This window comes from Mirounga leonina, unplaced genomic scaffold, assembly GCF_011800145.1.
Source record: "Mirounga leonina isolate KUSES-001 unplaced genomic scaffold, KU_Mleo_1.0 Mir_101609, whole genome shotgun sequence".
Classification (NCBI taxonomy): Eukaryota; Metazoa; Chordata; class Mammalia; order Carnivora; family Phocidae; genus Mirounga; species Mirounga leonina.
Window position 1 is genome coordinate 12,442,894 of NW_023270164.1, and position 24,171 is coordinate 12,467,064.

At 53.3% G+C, this 24,171-nt stretch overlaps 1 protein-coding gene and 2 long non-coding RNA genes across 5 annotated transcripts in view; 1 reads left to right on the top strand and 2 right to left on the bottom strand.

Annotated features, from left to right (window-relative positions):
• Positions 1-3,203: 3,203 nt before the first annotated feature.
• SUV39H1 (suppressor of variegation 3-9 homolog 1) lies at positions 3,204-16,662 on the top strand. The gene is made up of 6 exons (XM_035004215.1): positions 3,204-3,662; positions 5,720-5,865; positions 7,185-7,847; positions 14,027-14,173; positions 14,256-14,385; positions 15,088-16,662. Exons 1-6 carry the CDS (start codon positions 3,644-3,646, stop codon positions 15,219-15,221), a joined length of 1,239 nt encoding a protein of 412 aa, XP_034860106.1. The 5' UTR covers positions 3,204-3,643; the 3' UTR covers positions 15,222-16,662.
• LOC118010061 lies at positions 4,521-7,280 on the bottom strand. Its single transcript, XR_004679105.1, has 2 exons — positions 7,200-7,280; positions 4,521-5,841 (listed from the first exon to the last, which is right to left on the bottom strand). It is a non-coding gene; the product is annotated as an uncharacterized LOC118010061 (long non-coding RNA).
• The window catches only part of LOC118010053, a 33,571-nt gene continuing 17,278 nt past the window's right edge, over positions 7,879-24,171 (bottom strand). For all 3 annotated transcript variants that reach the window (XR_004679100.1, XR_004679103.1, XR_004679102.1), the window contains one exon: positions 7,879-8,363. This is a non-coding gene — a long non-coding RNA (uncharacterized LOC118010053). The remainder of the gene's footprint in view (positions 8,364-24,171) is intronic.

The following is a 24,171-nucleotide window of genomic DNA, read 5'->3' on the forward strand; positions in this document are numbered from 1 at the left end:
TCCCTCTCCCACTCCCCCTGCTTCTCCCTCTCCCACTCCCCCTGCTTGTGTTCCCTCTCTCGCTGTGTCTCTCTCTGTCACGTAAATAAATAAAATCTTAAAAAAAAAAAAAAAAAAAAAGAATTCCCCTGTAGCCACAGAAGCAGAAGAAGGAGGGAGTCTCGGGTTCCTTTTAACTCTTTCGTTGTGCTTCACCTTCCACTCCCACCCCACTTTGGCCAGGTCGCCAGGGGTGAGCTGAGTCTAGGAAGGGCCTGTCATTATCACTCACCTGCCTCCCCACTCCCTGCTAGGAAACCCCAGAAATCAGGGTGTCTTGGGACCCCCTCAGTACAGGGGTCCTGGAGAAGACCTTATATTACACAACCTCTGAATTCCCCAGGAGCGCTGCCTACAGCAGGCACGGGCTTGGCGGAAAAGAATTGACCGTGGACAAGTGGCTTGACCTTTCTGGGCCTCAGTTTTCTCGATCTTTAAACTGAGACTAAAAATGCATACTTCGCGGGGTTGCGGAGAGAATTCGAGTGTCTGCAAAGTGCCGGACTCCTTGAGGCATCTACAAACACTAGATACTGCTGTTGTTGTTCTTCCTACTACTGACTGGTCCGGAGTCACCCTTGATCATAAAATGCACCATCATTGTATGTATCACCAAGAAAGACAAAAAAGTACTGCGAATTAAATTATGACTCACCAGTGCCTGGGGGATGCAGCCAGATTTCAGAGATGTTACAGATTTAAGTATTCCTGGAATCTGGTTGGGGATGTTCCTTTAACCTGCGTTCTGGTTCCACGTGTATGTTTGCTTGTGAAAACTCGTGACGCTGATCACCCATGGTCAGTGCCTTCTTTCTGTATGTGTGGTACACTCGAGTACGAGGTTTACATTAAAAACAGGTCAAACCTGTACAGCTCGGAATGGATAAGACCTTATATTGGCCCCAGCACTGGGCAAGGCAATATAGACTTGGCACTAAATTAATGCTGAATGAACAGACAAGTGGCTGGGAGTGGGACACAAGAAGAACAGGGTGGCCTCTTACTTTCGAGGTCTCCTGGACAGATGCTAGTCCAGAAAGATTCATTTCCACACAAGCGGGAGATGTCCTCCCCAAGGTCACTCATCTGAGGTTTTACAGATGAAGAAACTGCCTGAGGTCACACAATTTAGTAAACGGTGGAGCTGGGATTTGAACTGGGGTAGCTAGGCTCCAAGACCCAAGCCTTTACCCACTGCATTATATATACTGTTATATATACTGTTTGGGGAGGACCACAGTATGAAAATTAATAAAGGGAAACCTTACTAAAATGGACTCAGGATGCTAGAAGGGGAGGCTGGTAGAGGAAACCTACCGCTCAATGTCAATTAGAGCAAAAAGTATCAATTACAGACCCAACCGAAGTATCTCAGTAGGAAAGAATGGTCAATTACAAGCCCCCCACGAGGGAAAGATATACATCGTAGCTCCTATAAGAAATTGACTACACCTGCCGCTCAGCCACTGAGAAACCATCATGGCTATGAACTCTTGCTTTTCTCCAATAGACTTTTGTTCCAAACAACCCCTCCCAACTTCCTCCTCCATAACATAATGTTCCTCTCCTTTGTTTATTGGACTTGCATATGGTTTTGCCATAGCTTGCTCGTCCTGCATTGCAATTCTCAGCCAGTCCTGAATAAACCAATCTTTTGCTGGTAAAATAACAAAGGGATGTTTGCCCAACACCCACAGACCCCCCATATGACCCCCTCCAGATTCAGTCATGCCTTAAGCCATTCTTATGAGTTGGACTGGACTCATTCTCCTTCTGGGAATAGGAGGGTTCTGCCTGTCCGGGGAGACGGAGGGCATGTGAGGACCAGCATCTGACTGTGTTCTAGAAGGAAAAAGAGAGGGAAGATGATGCGTGGTGGGGCGCATGCTGCTGGCTGTTCCACTCACGGTAAGCAGGGGCTGCGGGAACTTCAGACTGGCCATTTCTCCCAACTAGCTCACAGCTAGACTGGCAGGCCGACCGAAGAACCATTTGCTTAACTGTATAATCATTTGGTTGCCTACATAACTCACGGACCCACAGGGAGGGGGGCAGTTTGAGGAACGGACGGTGCAATTTCCTGATGCGGTGAGGTACTGAATATCTAACGAAATTATGCCGGCCTAGGACCGGCTGGGGCTGGTGGTCTGAGAGCATGGAAGACCGGCAGCCTCCTGAGGGACTGACAGGCTGGCTGACTGATGGCCCGGGCTGTTGCTGCCCGCCTGGGGGGCGGGATGTTGTGAATGGCTGACGATTGCTGGGAGTCACGTCTGGCCTGAGGGAGTGTGTCTGGATGTGGCGCCGCGGTCCGGTGGTGCGTAAAGGAGGGCTACCCTGAGGGGATTTCAGGCTGACTGATGGCCAGATGTGTCACTGCCTGATAAGCAACTGTATCTGGTGAGTGGCTCTCCACCCAGACCGTGTGGCCCGTCAGACGCTGAGAATGGCTGCCTGGGGGGTTGACAATACGATGAAGGGCAGTGAACGAGTCACAGGCCAGCTGACCCACCGAAGTATCAGTGTAGCCACCTGGTTGGATGGCCGTACCAGGTTGGAACCACAGCAGCCCTGAGGCCCCGCCTGGGTCAGAGGAGACTGACTGGATGACTGACCAGTGGTGGGCATGCCTCCCCTGAGAAGTGACAGACCGCTGACCCACTGTCAGGTGGCGTGGAGGCTTCCGTGAGGGAGTAACTGCCTGATGAGGGCGTGAATGAGGAGTCACCCGAGGGAATTAAAGATCGCCCAACTAGCAGTGGCTAGAATGTCTGCGGCTAGAATGTCTGCCCGAGAGGGCGACATTAGATGCGGACCATGACAGCCTGTCCCGACCTAATCACGGCCCGCCTGAGGCCACGGCTGGTGGCTGTGAGACGGTTTCCCCTGGGGCTTTCGGAGCTGCCCCCGGAGCAAGAGTACACGGAGAGACGGGCTGCTTGACTGGCTGTGTGCAAAAGGGGCCGCCGGAGGCAATGACAGGCTGGCTAACAGTGTAGCTGTTAGCGCCGTCTGTCTGCCTTGAGAGACTCGCAGCTGGCCCGAGGCTCGAATGGGTGCCGCTGTTGACTGGCGGACAGTGTGAATTGGCGGGGCGGGGCGGGGGGGGTCGGGGTCTGACTAAACAGTCGTCTGTGGTGATGGACCCATTGTCTGATTTGAGTCTGGGGGCCGGCTGAGCAGCTGTACGTGGCGACAGTCCCATCTTGGGAGTCACGGTCTGCTTGGGGTTAAAATGTGGTGACGACTGACTGACGGTGGTAACTGGGGGTCTGACAGGACGGAGAATCCCCCGTGCGGCTGGCTGACAACGTGATTGGCTGACAGCGTGACAGACAGACCGGCGGACGGGCAGGGCCTCCGGCAACCTTACTTGCCTCCGCCGCCGCCGCCCAGACGCACTCTGGGAAAGCGCTGGCGAGCATCCGCCTTCGGGACCGAGCGGGGTGGCGGGGAGGGGTCCGGTCACGGCTCGCCGGTTGGTCCGCGCGGGCGCTGCTCGCGGCGCCGCGCGGCCAATAGGCTGCGCGTTCTCGGCCACGCCCGCGCGAGCTCTCTTCTCGCGAGGCCGGTTAGGCCCGAATGTCGTTAGCCGTGGGGAAAGATGGCGGAAAATTTAAAAGGTGAAGCAGTGGCGGCAGCGGCGCGGGCCTGCTGGCCGGGCCGGGTGGGCTGGAGGGGTGGCGTTGAGGGCTCGGGGCCCCGGCGTCCGAGGCCACGGAGCCGGGAGCCGGAAGCCTGGCGCGGAAAGGATGGGGCTCAGGGAGCCCGGGCCTGGCGCGCGGGGCTGGGCGGGGCTGAGGGGAGGGGGCGCGTGCCTCGGAACGCGGCGGGCGCGGGGCTAAGTGGGGACGCGGGAGGGGGGCGCGCGCCTCTGATCGCGACCAGTCGGCGCGCGCACGCGCGGGGGCTTGTCGGGGAGGCCGCGCCCGCGCGCGGGAAAATCGGCCGCCGGTGACCGTTACCCGGTTGGTGTCCACGCGAGACGCCGGAAGGGGAGGGAAGGGAAGGGGACGGACCTCTTTTCAGAGTGGGGGGACAGAGGACTCTTCAGGGTGAGGGTACCTCCTTTCCGCGTGATGGGGAAAGGGTTTGCTGTAGAGAAGACTCCCCTGGGAAGAGGGGAAAGGGGCTTCTCTAATAGGAGAGCTGGACTCCCTTGTGTGCAGGGGAAGTGGGGTGACTTTTCCAGTATGTTGGGGAGGGTGGGCTCCTCTGGGTGAGAAAAGCTGCGGGGAGGATGGGCTCCACGGTGTGAGGGGGACCTCTGAGGGGTAGGAATCCACCTGTGGTCAGTGCGGAGCCAGCAGCTGGAGAGGTTAGTTGGGACCACTTTAGTGGGTTTCGAATGCAAGTTAAGGGGTTTGAAAGGGAGAGGCATCATAGGGAGAGGAAAGCGTGGGCACAGGCTGAGTCTCCACTAGGCCTGCCTAAGTGGGGGGGGGGGGTGCACACGAAATAATTCTGCAAAGCTCTTGTACGTTTTCAGGTTGACGTCTAGAGTATTTCATTATGAGTTCCGATGTTTGATTTTTGTAATGGGAGGTAGGAAATATTAAAGATAGGATGAGGACTGACTGCATTTGGAATGAGTGTTCTATGGAATGATTTGATAAAATGGCTTCTAAAGCACATTGTGCCTTGAATCAGAATTCTTTTTAAAAAAATCCGCATCTTGAAAATTTCTGATAGCCCCAGAAACATTCCAGGTATATTTAAAAGAATCGTCAGTAACCTATGCTGTTTTGCTGGTTCCTGAATTCAGAGCATACTCCTTTGGGTGGGCTTTACCCTTCACAGAAATGTAGATGAGACAGCCAAAATGCAGTGTGAAAAAATATACCTTGCAGGTTTAAGGGACCCAGGCTAATCATTCAAGGAAGCTTCCTGAAATCTAATACCATTCCACAATCTCTTCTTCCTAATTCTGAAAACTTAAGTTTGGCACCATTCAGTGGCAAAACTACATGATAAGGTGGGACTATCTTGCCTCTTTATTTCTCCTATTTAATGTAAAAATTCAGATTTTTTGCTGCAGAATTATTAATGTGTTTGATTATGGCTTGATGCCCCTGACCACACTGGGGGTGTTAGGTAGTGTCTGGGGCATACCTAGAACTACACTTGTAAAAATTAAAAAAAAAAAAAAAAAAAAAAAAATCTGAATTCCTAAACACAACTAGCCCCAGGAGTTTCAGATAAGGGATTCCGGACCAGTCTTTCCAGTTAAGCCTTTGTTTGGTGCCTACAGGTTGTAATCCCATCCCCACCAGTTCCCCTGGGGCAATGCACCCTACTGAGATGGGGGGGGTTGTTCTCTTTATTTTGCAAAGTGGGGAGAGGGATGATTAGGTCCTGAACCCTAGGCCCGTTTGCGGGCAGTTTTAGGAATAGTATGGAGGGAGTTGGAAGCTCTGGGAATAGATTCCTTTAGGATAATCCATCCAGCAGATCCCACTTTGAGGTCTACTGCTCCAGGGGTAGCCTTGGAATGAGCACTGGGGTTGAAGAAGTGGCACATTTTTGTTGTAGAAGGGTGTCAGCATTGGGAAGACCTGTGGATTAAATCTCACTGACTCTGAGGCAATCCTTTGGAAGTCCCAGAGAGGATTTGGGGTCCCCTTTGACCCATGGCTTCGCCAGGATGCCCATTAAGTTCTTTCTGCTCTCCGTGTTCTAGGCTGCAGCGTGTGTTGCAAGTCTTCTTGGAATCAGCTACAGGACCTGTGCCGCCTGGCCAAGCTCTCCTGCCCTGCCCTCGGCATCTCCAAGAGGAATCTCTATGACTTTGAAGTCGAGTACCTGTGTGATTACAAGAAGATCCGCGTGAGTCTGGGGTGACCTTGGCCAGGGCAGGGGTGTCTCAAGGAAGATGGCTTGCTGCCCCTTTGCCCCCACCCCCACTGCCTGCATCTGTTTCCAAAGGGAATTTTCTCCTCTAATCTTAAAAAATTAGGTTTAGTAGGACTTCTTATCATCCTCATTTTGCAGGTGAGGAAACAAGGTGGCTTTCTCAGGGGGGTAGGAGCCAGAATGAATCCCCAACTAAGTCTCTCTTCCCACCTCCATAGGAATACAAACCAGTTGCAAAGATTGAGGTGCTGAGCCCAGGAAGGGAGCGGATGATAGCTAGCAATTATTGAGCACTTTCAGTGTGCTGGGCACTTCCTCTCAGAAACTCATTTAATCCCCCCAGCAACACTGTGAAATGGGAACTGTTACCATTGCCAGAGGAGGCAACAGCAGGATAAAGAGAACATACTAGAACCAGTATGGTTGGGTTCAAATTTTGGCCCTGTAGCCCTGGGATACTTACCCACATTCTCTGTGGTTCATTTTCTTCATCCGTAAAATGGAGATGACTAGTAGTATCTAGCTCATACAGAGTTGTGAGGGTTAAATTAGTTAATAAAACATTGAAGTTACTTAGAACAGTACCTGCTGCGTGCGGAATGCTAGAAAAATGTCAGCTTTTTTTTTTCTTACTTATAGATGAGGAAACTGAGGGTCAGCAAAGTTAAATAACTTGCGAAGGCCACCTGGCCAAGGAGCTGCAGATTCAGAATTTGTACACAGTGTGTCTACCTGTAGAATCTATGTGGTTAAATAGTATCCTCTAGCTGCTCTCTGCAAGAAAATATCCCTCTGCCACCTGAGTGGAGAACAGACTAGGGGCAAGGGTGGGACTGGGGAGACTGGTGAGGAGGCCTACTACCTTCTAATTCAGGCGAGCGATGATGGGGGTGGCAATGACGTTGGTTTGAAGTTGTTGGATTCTGGATGTAGTTTGAAGGTGAGGCTGACCGGAGTTGCTGAGGGTGGATGTGGGGACTAAGAAAGTTGTGACTCCCAAGGGTTGGGGCCTGAACAGCTAGAAGGAGGGGGCTGATGAGAGGGAAGATAGAGGAGGGAGTAGATTAGATTAAAACTTGGAATTTGGACAGTGGTAGCGGGGAGCGTGGGATTTGAACCTAGGGATCCTCGGGCTAGAGCCCGCGCTTTGTAACCACCGCATAGAGTCATTCCAGAAAAGGCGCCGGGAGTGGTTTGGGTCTGATCCACCAGCTTGGGGATGCAAGTCCCACAAGGGCTGGGCCAAGGGTATGGCCGCTTACGGTGCCCCCATCCCCTGGTCCCCCCAACAGGAACAAGAGTATTACCTGGTAAAATGGCGTGGATACCCAGACTCCGAGAGCACCTGGGAGCCACGGCAGAATCTCAAGTGCGTGCGCATTCTCAAGCAGTTCCACAAGGACTTAGAAAGGGAGCTGCTCCGGCGGCACCACCGGTCAAAGCCCCCCCGGCACCTGGACCCAAGCTTGGCCAACTACCTGGTACAGAAGGCCAAGCAGAGGCGGGCGCTCCGGCGCTGGGAGCAGGAGCTCAATGCCAAGCGCAGCCACCTGGGACGCATCACTGTGGAGAACGAGGTGGACCTGGACGGCCCCCCGCGGGCTTTCGTATACATCAACGAGTACCGTGTGGGTGAGGGCATCACCCTCAACCAGGTGGCGGTGGGCTGCGAGTGCCAGGACTGTCTGTGGGCCCCCGCTGGAGGCTGCTGCCCCGGGGCGTCCCTGCACAAGTTTGCCTACAACGACCAGGGTCAGGTGCGGCTGCGCGCCGGCCTGCCCATCTACGAGTGCAACTCCCGCTGCCGCTGCGGCTATGACTGCCCCAACCGCGTGGTGCAGAAGGGCATCCGCTATGACCTCTGCATCTTCCGCACGGACGACGGGCGCGGCTGGGGCGTCCGCACGCTGGAGAAGATCCGCAAGAACAGCTTCGTCATGGAGTACGTGGGAGAGGTAGGGAGCCGGGCCCCGACGTGCGCGCGCGCGCGCGCGCGGGCAGCTCTTCGGCCACGTGCTCCCACCGCGTGCGCCCAGCTCGCCTCACTGTGTGCCTGCCGCTTCCCTGATTTTCCTGTCCGGGGAAAGGTGGGGGCGGTTGGCCTGAGTGTGACAGGGACTTCCTGGCAGGGGCGTGCGTTTCCAGCTGGTAGTTGAAAGCGCAGCGGAATACTTCTGGACTGGGTTGCCTTCTTAAGGGTACCTGGCAAAGAGGGAGGCGGGAACCGAAATGCAGGCAGAGTTCCTTTTATCAGGCCATGTACTTGAGCATAGGGTTGCGTCACCTGGAAAGGCTCCACTTCTCGTTTCGCAAGGGTTCAGCTTACCACCAAGCAGTGTCTGACCAGGAGGAGCGCCTTTTACTACTCGGAACACGCACACTCTGGAGTAGGACGTAGACATGCCCTACGTTGGCTGCCTCTTCCTCCAGACTTGCAGGACACTGGGGACAGGCCAGGTATACAGTTGACCCTGGAACAACATGGTGGGGGGGTGGTAGTTAGGGGCACCGACCCCACGTAGTCAAATCGGCCTGTAACTTCTGACTCCCCAGAAACTTAGCAACTACTAGTAGCCTACTGTTGACCTTACCGATGACATAAACAGTGGATTGATACATACTTTATATGTTGTATGTATTAGATAATGTATTCTTACGGTGAAGTCAGCTAGAGAAAAGAAAATGTTAAGACAGTCATGAGGAAGAGAAAATAACACAGTACTATACTGTATTTATCGAAAAAAATCTGCCTGTAAGTGGGCCCATCTAGTTCAAACTTGTGTTGTTCAAGGGTCAGCTGGACTAGGCAGGCTAGCTGCCATACCATAGAACCCCCAAATCTTAGTGGCTTCCCACATTCGAAGTCTCTTCGCTCCTGTGTCAGGCCAGCATGGGTATTTGGGTAGTGTCCTTGCATACAGTGGCGTGGCCACCTAGGCTCCTTCCCTCTTGAGCCTTTGCTGTGCCTCAGAGCCGCCCCCTGATGCTCACTCTGCATCGCTGGCAAGTGGACCGAGAATCGGGGTGGAAGGGGAGGTTGCTCATGGGCCAGGCTAGGACACAGTGCCCATCCCTTCTGCCCACACTGACTGGCTGGAGCCAAGTCACTGGCCTCACCGTGGTGCGAGGGAGGCTGGGAAGTGTGACTCAGCCATGCGCCTAGGTGGAAAACAAAAGGAGTATGTGTGTGAATAACCCGCAAGTGTCTGTAACAGCAAGTGTCATGTTCTAAGGTAGGACGTGGTGTGCATTTGGGGTGGAGCAGTTCTTTTTATGTAGGACTGTCTCACGCATTGGGGAAAAATTAACATCCCTGGACCTTGACCAGTTAGATCCGTGAGTGTGTTGTCATGGTGATAACCCCAGATACCTTTGTATTTCTTAGCAGTCTCTTAGGGGTGTGATATGGTTGGGAAGTGACAGAAATTGGCCTAAGGGACACACACCTGAAGGTGTCCACTCTGTAGTAATGACACTGATGGAGAGGAGAGGCTCCCAATAATGAACCAAAAAGCAGAGAGGGTCATAGCCTCGGGGGGCAGAGATGATGTAGAGGCGGAGCAGTCCACACCCTGACAGTCTAGACGAGAAGTCCACACTCAGATAATCTCGATGGTCTGGTGGAAGAAGTGTCCACACGTCGAAGGGCCTGCCAGTCTGGAGGAGGGAGTAGGTGGCCATACCCCAGAGGGTTCCTGACAGTCTGGGGCAGGGGGCCTGACAATTTGTGGGAAGAGGTGTCTCCGTCCCAGAGTGACCTGGAGGAGAAGAGCGAGCTCTCCACACTCCACAGGACCCTGGCAGTCCAACTTAGGAAGTGTCTACACCCACACTGTCCTGACAGTCAGGAAAAAGCAGTATCCTCACCCCCGAGGGATCGGGACAATCTGAAGGAGATCACGTCTACACCTAAGAGAACTCCCAACAGCCTGGAGAAAGTGTCCATACCCCCAGTGTCCTGACACTCCGGGGGGATGTATCCAGACCTCCAAGGGATGCTAACAGTGGAGGAGATGTTAACAGCCTAGAGGGGTGTCACCAGTCTGAAGGAGGACATGTGCACACTCCAGAGCCCCTGACAGTCTGGAGGTGTCCAGCCCCCACAGGAGCCCGCCAGTTCTAGAGGAAGTCCGGGAGAAGGGAGTGTCTCCAGCCTCACTGTACTGACAATCTTGAGGAAAAGCTCTTTACAACACAGAGGATCCTGACAGGTGAAGAGGAGGGAGAGTCTGCAGCCCCCGAGGACTCCAGAGTCCCCTGGTCAGGGTGCTGTTCTGGCTGTTCTTCCTTAGTGTCTGTCCTGTTCCATGCTGTAAAAACATTGGGGCCTTCAGGGCTTCTCACCCCTGTCCCCCCTCTTCCCGCTCCACAAACACTCTCCTTAAGCTATTTCTTGGCCTCCTTCCTGCCATGTTCTGTGACTTCCAGGCCCAGTTCTGACACTCTCAGACCCGTGGGGCCTCCTGATGGCACCATAGGTCCCCAAACACTGCCAAAGCCAAACTCCTCTTCGTGCATCCCCTGTGAGGAGGCAGCGGAGCCAAATGGTCAGGAGGTTGGAGCCGAGCTCCCACCACTGAGCGGCAAGCACTTACCCTTTTTGTGTTTCAGTTGCCCAATCTGTAGAATGGGAATGGTAATAGCACCCACATCATTCACTTGTTACAAGAATTAAATGAGTTATGATGTGTGAAGCACTTGGAAGAAGCACTTGAACAGCAAGTCTTCAATAGATGTCAGCCGTTACAGTCTACAAGTCAGAAAACCCAAAGTCTTTGGTAGCCCATATGGCCAGAAAACCCAGCCAGACCTGATCTGGGCCTGATTTGTAGCCTAGTTATCCCACTTGGGGTGCATATTCATAGATTTCATTATAGGAGTATTCATTCACTCGGTTACGTGGTGCTGTCCCAAACCTTACCTGGTGTCCCATAATCGAGGGCAAGCACCCCATATCTGGTCGCCAAGCTATCCTACAATCTGGACACGACACGTGCCCTCCCACCTCTGCACCAGTGGTCCCTCCACGCGAGCTGCCCGTCCTCTCCTTTGGACCCTTCCATGTTCCATCAGAACATCCACCCTCGCCCAGCAGAGAACAACAGCCTAGCTTATCCAATCTAAGACCTGCATTTGCTTCATATTTTACCAACCCCGAAACGAAGGTGCGTATCAGTTTAATTAAATGACGGTACGTCATCATTTAATTAGCAGTGTTTCCTTTCTCGGGAAAGGGCACATAAAAATAAGGGAGCGTGTTCGACTGGGATAGGATTGGTTGGTACTCACAACCATTCCTAACAGTGCTCAGTGTCAAGAACAGAAACCTCGTTCCCGTCCCTGATCGCGCTGGAGCTTGACAGCAGCCCCCGTCAGGTTGGTGTTACCGTCGTGGTCATCCCCATTCTACAGACGAGAGCCGAGGCTCAGAGAGAGAGTAACGTGCCTCAGAGTCACCAAGCTAACAGTGGGTAAAAAAAGGCCCAAGTGTCTAAAACGGGTGTGCTTCCAGACCTGGTGGAGGGGTTTTGTTTTGTTTTGTTTTGTTTTTGTTTTTTTGGCCGAGGCAGTAGGCAGAAGGAGCGAACATTCAGGATCCCCTATCCAGATGGGGGCAGGGCAGCGGCTGGCCTCCGGAGTCTTCTGGGTCCTGTTCACTGCCCACACCCTTTCCAGGCTGCCAGCTTCTAGCCTATCTGTCTTCCCCAGTCATTCTGGAGAGCTGCTAGGGAGCAGGGACGTGGCCTGCTCTGTTCCCGAGTTTTCAGGGTAGACCTGCCCTTACTGAGTGGGCCTGGGAAGAAGACTGGAGAAGGAGCCCTTTGTGGCCTGGAGGGCTCCTCGTGTGACTCACTCTCGGTGAGACTCGGGAAGCAGGTAGAGGCAGAACAGGCGGGAAGATGAGACCGGGAGGATGTGGAAAGGAAAAAGCTGGCTCAGACACCACCCAGCAGGCTCGCGAGCCAGCGGAGGCTGCCCTTCAGTCCCAGGCCTTCGGAGAGCTTCGGGGAGGCGGCAGCTTCCACACGGCCGCCGGGGGTCGGGAGGCCCAGGAAGGCAGCAGAGAAGTAACAGCCGTTGTGCCGACTGCACAAGGAGCGTGTGTTCTCGGGAGGTGGACGGAGACTGACCTTGATGTACTCCTCCTCGGAACACTCCTGTGGCTCCTGTTGGGTCCCTCGGGAGACACTGGTGTCAAAGCTCTTTTGTGACCTGTAGCTTGCTTTAGATGCCGTATTGCTTTTCTCCTGCCCTGGGACCCCGAAGCACTGGGTTTCCTAATCAGCATCTTGCGCTGCGGGCATCTGAGTCCGTCTCTCTTTCACCAGACTGTGACCCCGGAGGGCCAGGGCCAAGCCTGGTTCCTGTTGTCTCCCCTGAGCCACCCAACTGGGACTGCAGTGGGCACCCCCCTGCAGACACGGGCCCCTGAGTGCTGGGACCAGGCACAGGGTAGGCCTCCTAAAAACCCACGAAATCAACAAGTGAACGAACAAGCACACATTTGGAGCGTGGGCGAGCCAGGTTCCTCGGAATGGAGCTGGAGTGCAGGGCAGTGAGCCGTGTGGCCTGAGGGGCAGACCTTGGTCTTCTCAAGGCGCTGATGAGGATTTGGCCGGGAGCAGAGGCCGGAGGTGCTGGTGTAAGAGGCAGGGAGGAGACGGCGAGGACTCCAGCGTGGCCGTCCAGGACGGAGGAAGTGGAGGGTGGTCGTGGCTGGCGTGAGGGTGAGCGAGCCAGGAAGCCAGGGCAGGTCTGGGCTTGCGTCGTGTGGCAGGGGTGGTGGTGGCCAGTGGGTCTCTGACGAGAGGGAAGAAGGGGTGTGTGGGGGGCAGAGTGTTCGAGTTGCCTCGAGGACCACCGCGGGACAGAGGATAGGTCACTGGGCTGGGCAGCAGAGTGAAAATAAAGGGTACTTGGGCGTTCCTGCTTTGCGCTGTGCGGGCGCTTGTCTCTCGAGGGGTGGGCAGAGGTAGCAGGAAGCCCAGGAGTGGAGAAGGAGATCTGCCCAGGCTGGAGGCAGCCCTCGGCTGAGGAGGGGGCAGTCTTGGGTCCCAAGGGACCATCCCCCAGAGCAGGGCGTGGTTGGCTCTGCTACGGGATTACCAGGAGGCTGTGGTGGTTGGCCCAGGGGGAAGAGGGGCCGTGAGGGGCGGGGAGGCGGGGCTTTCTAGGATAGCCAGGGACCCAGCCGGGCAGGAGGAGAGGTCTGCTGCTATCTTAGACCCCAGTTGCTGGCACCAGGTGGCATCAGGGCCGAGGGAGAGCGCTCACCCGTGCTCTTGCCTCCTTTCTTTCACCCTCTGAGATTCTGGCCTTAGCTTCGTTCTTGCCATCTCAGACTCTCCACAAGGGTCTTGAGCTCTCTGGACCAGGGTCTGTTTTTTTTTTTAAGATTTTATTTATTTATTTGACAGAGACCGCAAGAGAGGGAACACAAGCAGGGGGGAGTGGGAGAGGGAGAAGCAGTCTCCCCGCTGAGCAGGGAGCCCGATGCGGGGCTCGATCCCAGGACCCCGGGATCATGACCTGAGCCGAAGGCAGACGCTTAATGACTGAGCCACCCAGGAGCCCCAAGGACCAGGGTCTTTCATACTAAGATTCTGTCCGTTTCTAAGTCTCTGCCTCCAGCTCACTTGTCTGAGTCTCTCTCCCCTTCATTCCGTCTCCCTTTCCCACCGGTCCAGGCCGCTTTCTCCTCTCCGTGCCCTCATGCCCGCGCCACCTCGGGCCCCTTTGCGGCCTCTCCGTCCCCCAAACACCCATCGCTCTCTGTGAGCCCTGGGTCCTTTTCTTGCCCTTGAGCTCCTCCCCGTGTCTCATATGGGTCTCTCTCACTACTGGACCTTGTGGCCAGCTTCCGGGTACCAGTGAGAGACGCCATGCCCTCCAGAGGCCTGAGGAGGGGTGGGTGGCGGGCAGCTGAGGCCCAGCCCCCTTCTCAGGGTGCTGACAGACCCTCTGCATTGCAGCCCCCATGTGTCCATACCTGCTAACCCTGCTGAACCAGCCCCAGCTCTGCTCATCTGTTCTCCCGGCCCAGGGGAGGAGGGCGGGGGGGGGGGGTCAGGAACTCTGCTGGTTTTCATGAGCCGCCTTGGCCGTTCTCCCCTCTCTCATGGCCCTTTCCCAGATCATTACCTCAGAGGAGGCGGAGCGGCGGGGCCAGATCTACGACCGCCAGGGTGCCACCTACCTCTTCGACCTGGACTACGTGGAGGACGTGTACACCGTGGATGCCGCCTATTATGGCAACATCTCCCATTTTGTCAACCACAGTGTGGGTACCCAACAGGCGGGCGGGGGTCGGGAGGAGCAGGCTGGGGCCCCTCCTCACCCTCCCGCTGTTCTTTCTCGCCTAGTGTGACCCCAACCTCCAGGTGTACAACGTCTTCATAGACAACCTTGATGAGCGACTGCCCCGCATCGCTTTCTTTGCCACAAGAACCATCCGGGCAGGCGAGGAGCTCACCTTTGATTACAACATGCAAGGTGGGGGTGGCAAGGGACTGGGGGCAGGGGCACACAGTGACATGGGACACAAAGACCCCTCCCCGAGGAGCTTTAAGAGGCCCTTCCTGACTTTCAGTGTCCCATCTGGACTCCTGGACCTCTGCCTACCACTTGGGGGTCCCCTCATTTCCAACCCCTGAACCCCACCCTTGAGATACTCCTACAGACTTCTCCCAAGACTCCTGGGGGAGGATGTTTGGCTTAAGAGTTAAGACACTCCTCCTGATTTATCTGAATTTCCCCAGTGCCCCCAATCCTCCCCACTCATTCCAAGTGTTCAGACATTCTTGTGGCCTCCAACCAGTCCCCTTCTTGACAGACCAACCACCTCCGAGACACTCAAGGGGGGGAATCCTTGACAGGAGGGTTTAGGTGCCCCTCTGGATGTGTAGGTGACCATTCCTGACTTCTGATTTGGCCTTTCCCCTGACAGTACCCTGCCTCTCTCCAAAACCCCGAACCCCTGGCCATCTTTCCAACACCTGAACATCCCTCCAGTGCTGAGCCCTGGCCTTATCTCTAAACCACCAACCCCACAACTCCCTCCCGACCCAAATCCCAGATGTGCTCCCAGCACCCAAGATTCCTGGGTCTCATGGTGAAAAGGGCAGTGGGACACTTCACCTTGGCCTTCTAACAAGTCCCCTCCCCCCCCCCCCCCCCCCGGCTGTGAATCCACAGTGGACCCCGTGGACATGGAGAGCACCCGCATGGACTCCAACTTTGGCCTGGCCGGGCTCCCCGGCTCCCCCAAGAAGCGGGTCCGTATTGAATGCAAGTGTGGGACTGAATCCTGCCGCAAATACCTCTTCTAGCCCTTTGAAGTCTGAGGCCAGACTGCCAGTGGGGGCCTAAAGCCGCCCGCTCCACCCACCCACCGCTGCCCTCCTGTTGAGGAATGACTGCCAGGGCCTCCTGCCTCTACCTACCCCCACCTGCCCCGTGCTTGGGGATGTGGGGTTGCGGGGAGGACTGACCGACTCTAGGAGTCCCCTTTCCCCATCCCAGCCCCATCTGTGGGTTGCACTTACAAACCCCCACCCACCTTCAGAAGTAATTTTTCACCACCAGGACTTTCTGCGGTTGAGATTCATGGCCTATCAAGGAGGTCCGAGGGGTGAGCCCCAGCCTGGCCCCAGAACGGAAGGATGTTTATTTTTGCACCTGCTTCTGCCTGGAGCTTGAGGGGTCTGTTGCAGGCCCTCTTCCTACTGCCCCAAGGGTGTGGGGAAGCAGCCCCAGGGCAGGCTGATCTCAGAGCCCCGAGTTCCCAGCCCTCTTGTTTCCCCTGCCACAGAAACTTTGTGCAAGTGAAAGAAAGGGGATCCCTGGGGCTGGGACTGGAGCTGGGGCTGGGGCTGGTTTCTGCTCCTGTGCTGGCTAGTGTTGGGCCTAAGAGCCAGAGGATCTCTTCTTCAGGGTTGCGCATCCGAGAAGTGGACACTCCCATGCTGCTGGAAGAGGGGTGGGCGCCCATGGCCCACTGACTAGTGAGGCGGGCAGGCCCGACTTTGCCAGCCCTGACGGTGGGCGGGCTCTCAAGTTGGCCTCCGGAGTGCGTATAGGAAGGCACCCGGGGCTCTTGACAGTGTGGAGGGTGCTGGGAGCCCTGACCTGGGCCGTGACGACTGCTGGGACTTCTGTGAGCTGGAACCAAGACCTAGCTAGGCTGTAGATAAGCACTTAGGACAAAAATGTGCATTGATGAGGTGCCAGGCACTGGGCAGAGCACCTGATCCACGTGGATTGTCTCAGGGAAGCCTTGGAAGCTATGGAGGTGGACCCCAGGAAAGGGCGCACGTGGCAGAAGGCAAAGTACAGGCCAAGAAGGGCAGGGGGGCAGGCCTGGTTTACCCGGGAGGGTACAGTAAGGTGAGGGAGGTCGCCGCCGCCTGCCAGCCCTGGCCTCCAGGCCCTCTGCACTCACCTTGGGTTCACTGGTCTCAAAGGGACCCGCCCGCCAATAGACACAAGGCAGAGGCTCTGATGGCGGCCTTAACCCCTTGCTTCTCCTGTGAGGTCTTCTCTAGGAAGCCTTCCCTGACTACCTGTGCTCAGAGTGCCCCTACGTGAGACTGTGTGCCCTGCCGCCAGATGCCAGATCTGTGTGTGTGTCTGTGTGTCTGTCTGTGTCCGTGCTCCCTGCCCCCAGACTGACCTTCAGGCATGGACTGAATCTGATTCTCCTCTTGTATATCCCTTGGCCCTACCCAGCCTGGGGTGGGCATCAATAAAACAAATCAGTGACTGAACAAACCAAGGTGTGGGGATTGAAGACCTCGTGTAGGTGGGGGCCCGAGAAGGTGGGTGCTGGGGCGCCCAGGAACGTTCTCAGACTGCAGCCATCGGCGGTAAGGCAGCTCGCCACGAGGAACCGCTTGCACCATCATCGTAGATTGTGTGACCTAAAATAAGCTTGCTTTTTAAAATGCACTGAAAGAGCAAACTAAGTCTGGGCACCTGGGTGGCACAGTCGGCTGAGCGTCCGACTCTTGGTTTCAACTCAGGTCGTGATCTTGGGGTCGTGAGATGGAGCCCTGTGTCGGGCTCTGTGTTCAGTGCAGAGTCAGCTTGGGGTTCCCCCTCTGCCCCTCCCTGCTGCTCACTGGCGCACACTCTCTTCCAAATAAATAAATCTTAAAAAAAAGAAACCAAATCTATTGCCGTCTAAATGAACCAACTGTTATCACTGCTCATAAACAAAAATAAATACAGTAGAAATATAGAAATACAATTTGAGCTGGACCCTCTCTGCTCTCCGAGGCCTTGAACCCAAAGCCTACCTACTGCAGAGAGAAAAGTCTCTGTGTACTGGGGGAAGCTTTTTCCGCAGGTGGTTCTTGGGTGCCTGTGTGTGCCAAGGTAGAAAGCAGAGAACAGACATGACATTCCCAGTAAGCTTGTTTTCATCACCTCTCAGTTGGGAGTGTGAGCCAGTGCCCTTTGCTTTGCTCAAGAGACCTCATACACAGTGACACAGATACCTATTTTGAAGACCTCACACACAGGTGACAGAATCCTAATTGGCTCAGAGACGTCACAGGGCACCTAGGACACAGGCTTCCGGACAGCTCATAGACCTCATTATACCCGGATACTGACCCTAGACCTCTGAGACTGCACACCCTGGGATACCTATCTCCGAGCAGCTCTTGAGATCTTGCACCTGGACACAGACCCCAATTAACTCAGAGGCTGCACTGGAACTATGGGACAGACTCCCCAAGAGCGCCAAGACCTCGAACGTCACCTCATACACTGGGATTCAGAGCCCAAACCACATCAGAGAATGAGCTTTCTGGGCTAGAGATGCACAGACATCTCAGACTTCGCAACCTGGGATACTGCTACCCAAGCTATTCGGAGCCTTCACACCCTGACTGTCAACTCCCAAACTGTTTGGAGACCTCATAGCCTGGGGCAGACCCCCAAAAGTAGAGATGGGACACCCTGGACACAGACTGCCCAAACACTGAGACCTCATACTCTGAGCACAGCTCCCTAAATGATTCTGAATCCACTTACCTTGGACACAGACCCCCAGACTGCTCAGAGACACCCTGGAAAGTAGAGCACCAAACATCCCAGAGACCTCTCCCTAGAGCAGAGTGCCACAAACAACTCAGAGACTCAAGTCTTAGAAGCAGACCCCAAAAAGCATAGAGATCTCACAGCCCAGAAACAGACCCTGTTCAGAGAATTCCAAGCCTAGGAAACCCATCTATATACAGCTCAGTGACCCCACACTTTCTGGCACAGACCCCTAAATAGTTCACGGTCAGGACAGCCTAGGAAAGACTACCAAACTTAAGAGACCTCCCACTTTGTAACCCACACACCCAAAGAGCTCAGAGACCTGAAAATCTGATTACAGACCCCCCCCCCCCCCGCCACACACACACACAAAGCTTCACAACTAGGGATAAAGACCCACAATTCCTCAGAGAACTTACAAACTGGAATAAAGATGGACAGACAGTTCAGAAACCCCACACCCTCTTCTCAGACCACCAGACCAACTCGGAGACCTCATGCCTTGAACAATACTAGAGAGCTCCAAAATCACATACACTGCAACACAGGCCCTAAACCAGCTCAGATATCTTGCACCCTTGACACAGATTCCTGCTCAGAGACGTCACGTACTGGACACAGATGTCCCCCCAATAGCTCAGAGCCTTCATACACTGAGACATCCCCAAACAACTCAGAGGCCTTCCACTCCAGTTCACAGAAGAGCTCAGAGACCTGAAAACCTGGACACGAATCCTCTACGTAGCTCAGAGACTGCACACCCTGTAAGACCAACCACAAATAACTCAGATCACACATCCTGGATGTAGACTCCTAACAGTTTAGAAACCTCATATCCTAGGCTCACATCGCCAAACAGCTCAGAATCTTCAGACTCTCCACAGACGTCCAAATGATGCAGAAATATCACACCCTGAACTCAGACCCCTAAACCATTTATGGAACTCCCACTTTGTACTCCTATCCAGAAAGATTTCAGACCCCTGACACTCATGCACACAGATCACCAAAGAGCCTAGAAACCTCACCTTCTGTTCAAAGTCTGCCACAAACAGAGGAGAGACCCGGTAACTGGGACACAGTCCCACAACAGCTTAGGGATCTCACGTTGTGGACACAGGCTCTCAAATTACCCAGAGAACGTCTAACCCAGGAGGCAGACCCACAAACCGGCCAGACAGCTCACACATCAGACATGCCGTGCCAAAATGCTCGGAGTTAACAATCCTTACACCCTAGGGCACAAACGCACCCCCACCCCCAGCTCAGAGACCTAACAGCCTGGACAAAGACCCCCCCACAAACACCCAAGAGATGTCATTAGTAAACAGAACCCCAAACCACTCAGAGACCTCAAACCCTGGAAACAGACCGCTAATAAGTCCAAGACCTCATACCATGGGAATGAGACTCTCCCAACAGGAGCTACACCTCACCCTTGGAAACACACCCCAACAGTTAGGAATCTCAACACCAAGGGATCCAGAGATCAGAGAGCTCACACTCTCGGTCACAGAGGGTAAAGCACCTCAGAGGCCCCCCAAAGTATAAAGACATCAGTAGGAAGTCCTTAAACTCGAAACAGATCCTGAAACTGCTCCGATAAATCAATCACACCCAAGGACAAAACCCACATCATAGAACTCATTCGCTGGGACATGGGCTCAAAACAGTTAGGAGGGGTTGAGCACAGATACTCAAACACACCTGAGTTCTCATATGAGGGTCACAGACCCCAAACAGCCCCGCCACCTCATACCTGAGAGGAGAGACTTCTAAGTAGTTCAGAGACACCATACTCTGCACAGACCATCACAGAGTTGAGAGATTTCACACACGGAATGAAGACCTCCAAACAGCTCAGAAAACTCACCAGCGGGGCACCCTCCTCCCCGCATGTAAAGCTCAGAGGCCATGACCCTGGAACAAATCCCAAATGAGTCTGATGTATCACACTCTGGGACGGAGACCTCCCAAAAGGAAGAGACTCTGCACCTGAAAATATCCCCCAAACATGTCAAGAAACTCTCAAACCAAAAGAGCTCAGGGACCAGTATTCTGAACACAGGGGCCACACAGCTGCCCAAACAGCTCTGTGAACTCACCCCTGGAATGCAGACCAGAAAAAGCTCAGAATCCTCAGATCTAGGATTCAGAAATCCTTTGAGACTTAGGGTATTGACCTCAAAATATAATTCAGAGAATATGCTGGATACAGAGAGCATCAAAGAAATCAGAGACCTCAAATCGTGGGGCACATACACCGAAACGGATCAGGGACCTCACATCCTGGATGTACATACAAAACACATCAGAGAATTTATATTCTAGGAAATACACACCCCCAATGAACAGACCTCACATCCTGTGACATACTCACAAATAGAACAAAAACCACACAAGCAGAGATAGACATCCACGAGTATTTCAGAGAAATAGCATCCAGGGACGTATACCCACAAACAGATCATAGACCTCAATCCCTTGAGACATATGCACATAAAAATATCAGATACCTTCCATGCCGGGACATATACCCACAAACATTTCTGAGCGCTCATATCCTGGGAAATAAACTAAAGAATGGATCGGGGACTTCAGATATTGGGGCCTACACCCACAAAGAGACCAGAGACTCAGAGCCTGGGACATAAACCCCAAACGCCTCAGAGACCTTACATGCTGAGACAAAGAAAAGGTAAAACCAGATGGCCCGAGAAACAGAACCTCAAACAGATCAGAGACCACACGCTGTTGACACACATACCAAGAACAGACCCTCACATCCTGAGACACGCAACCACAAAGGGATCAGACGACCCCTATCTTGATGTGCACCCACAGACAAATCTGACATCCTGGGGCACGGACCCTCAGGGATGCCACGCCCTTGGACAAATACCCGCAGACAGGTAATACACAGAGAACTAGATGAAAGACCTCTCATCCTGCAACATAAATCCCAAAAAGTGGTCAGAGAACTCACGTCTTAGGACATATACCCACAGTCCTAACAGAGACATCATATCCTAAGACGCATCCACAAAACATCAGAGAGCATAGGCCATGGGATGTATGCCCACAGAGAGATCAGATATTGCCCACTGGGACACACACAGAAAAAGTGCAGAGAGGGGGGCACCTGGGTGGCTCAGTCGCTGAGTGGCTGCCTTCGGCTCAGGTCAGGGTCCCAGGGTCTTGGGATTGAGCCCCGCATCGGGCTCCCTGCTCGGCAGGAAGCCTGCTTCTCCCTCTCCCGCTCCCTCTGCTTGTGTTCCCTCTCTCGCTGTCTCTCTCTGTCAAATAAATAAAATCTGAAAAAAAAAAAAAAAAAGAGCAGAGAGAGGCACATTCCAGGAAATACACTAAAATATCCTGGCGAATTCATCCACAAAAAGATTAGAGACCTTAAATGTTTGACAATACACATAAAGAGATCGGAGATATCACATCCTGGGACACAGAGTGACAAAATGCTCACAGACCTCACATGCTGGGAAACAGGCACAGAAATGGATGAGAAACCTCACATCCTAGGACACACACCCTCGAAGAGTTCCCAGACATAAAGTCCTGCAAAACGCACCCCCAGACCATTCACAAACCTCACACCCTGGAACACACACAACGAACAAATCAGAGACCTCATATCAGGGACTCTCCCTGCAGAGAGAATACAGATCCTGAGACACACACTCAGAAATGTATTGGTGCCCCGAAATCCTGGAAGACAGCCACACACACGTGGACAAACAGCTCAGGGAGCCCACATTCTGGAGCACAGAAAACAAAAAGACAGACCAGAGACTTCAAATCCACAATCAAGCCAGACACACCACAAGCTGAAAAATGCACCCAGAAAATACACCAGATGGTAGACATGACATCTTACGGCATAACCCATGAAGAGACCAGAGGATTCATTGTTTCAGCTTCAAATCTCTTTCTTTCTCTCCCTCTCTGACCTCTGCTTTTGCCATCACATTGCTTTCTGTGACTACTTCCATCATCCCACGGCCCCCGTCTCAATGTCCATAGCCACTTAGTTTTCTGTGATTCCTAAAGGTCCTACCTCCCTCACATAGAGACATTTGTGATTAGAATGGGTCCTCCCGGGGAATCCAGGATAACCGCTCCATCTCACGGTGCTCCCTTAATACATATCTGCAAGATCCCTTTCTCCAGTAAGACAACATATTAACAAGGTCCAGGAATGGGGTGAGCACGTATTTGGCGATCCATTATTTGACAAGACAGAACACACGTGCACAAAGAGAAAGCTCACCTCCTGGGACAAAGGCACATGAAGTGCTTGAAGACTTCACATCTGGAGTTCCACACCTCCAAAGAGATCAGAGACCTTCCACCCTGGGACATACCTGCAGACTGTGAGAGAGCCAGCTACATTCTGAGACATACACCAGATGATGCCTAGAGTCCTCACACTCTGGGAATTAAACCTACAAAGATAGAAGAGAACCCACTCTCTGGGACATACACACCCAAAGAGAACAGGAACCTGATTACGATGGGATATACACCTACACAAAGATCAGGGACCCACATTCTAGGACCCCCAAACAGACCAGACCTCTAACTCTGAGACACACACACACCAAAAGAGCAGAAAAGCAGCCCACATTCACACACTCACACACACACACACACACACACACACACCAGGGACCTCACACACTGGGACACAGAAACACAAAGAGAACAGACCTCATGCCCTTTACCAACGCACCCAAGGAGATGACACACTCCCCTATGTGACGTACATGCACCATCAGATCAAAGACCTGATCTGAGAAACACAACCCAAACCACACCAGACACCTTCCATCCTGCGACATGAACCAACCAACAGGTTATGGACCCCACACGCTGGTAAATGCATCCAGATAAATTTGGACACCTGAAATCTTGGGGCTTATAGTCTCGAGATCAGAGAGCTCAGATCCTGGGATACGGGCCCACAAACAGAGATCCTCCCATAAAGAGGTAAAAGTCTGCACACGGACAGAAATACACTGAGAAACATCAGAGAGCTGGCAAAATGTGGGCCATGTACGCACCACTGGATCAGAGGCCTCCTATCTGAAACACAACCAGAATGAGCTTAGAAATCTCAAACCCTGGATATATAGACCTTAACAGATAAGAACGGCACTTCGTGGCCTCTACACCAACAAACAAATCAGAAACGCTTGCAAATGTCCCCATAAGGCATCAGACAACTGATGACCTGGAACGTAACACCCGCAAACAGCTCAGAGACCTAACACGCTGGGATGCGCATTCACAGAACATCACAGATCTCACATCCTGGCACACACATCGAGAAAGAGATCAAAGAACTCACCTGGATAAAAACACCAGAAACATCAAACAAGTCAGACACCCCATACCCCTGTTCATTCACCAGTGAAAAGATCAAACGCTTCACGTTATCAGACAAGTACCCACAAACAGATGAGGGAATTCCCATCATGGGATAGACGCCCTGCTTCATTCATGCTTCAGTCACCAGCAAGCATACCAGAGGCTTCCACACCACGAGACAGAGACAAACAAACAGATCTGGAAGGCTCGCATTCTAGGACATAATCCCAGAAACAGATCGAGCAAAAGGAAAGCACACACACGAAGAGGTCAGAATCCTTACACCGTGAACACACGCATGACAGTTCAGAGAATTCACATCCTGGGCACTATCTACAAAACCCAGCTTCTCCTCTCCTACGACCATATACCCCAAAACGGCTGGGCCCACAAATTCTGGGACACACACTATTACAGAGATCAGAGACCTCACACCCTGGTCCATGCACCCGCACACGGAGCAGAGACCTCCCACCATCAGACACACACTCAGAGAGGTGTTCACATCCTTGGATGTGTGCCGACAACCAGATGGAGACCTCACCGTCTGGGACACTGCAGTCCTTTCTTCCTGACCCCCCACCATTTTTTTTTTTTAAGAGAAGAAGGTTACAGGATGCCTGGCTGGCTCAGTCAGTAGAGCATGCGACTGGGCTGGAGCCTACTGAAAAAAAAAAGGAAAGAAAGAAAGAAAAGAAAAGAAGGTCATGTTTATCCAATTTCTTGAAAGTGCAGGCCTTTTTATCTCCTCAGGGCTCTGGACCTGCTTCTATAACAAATCACCCCGATCTTATTGTCATAAAACAACACAAATATATTATCCTATATTTCTGCAGATCAGAAGAC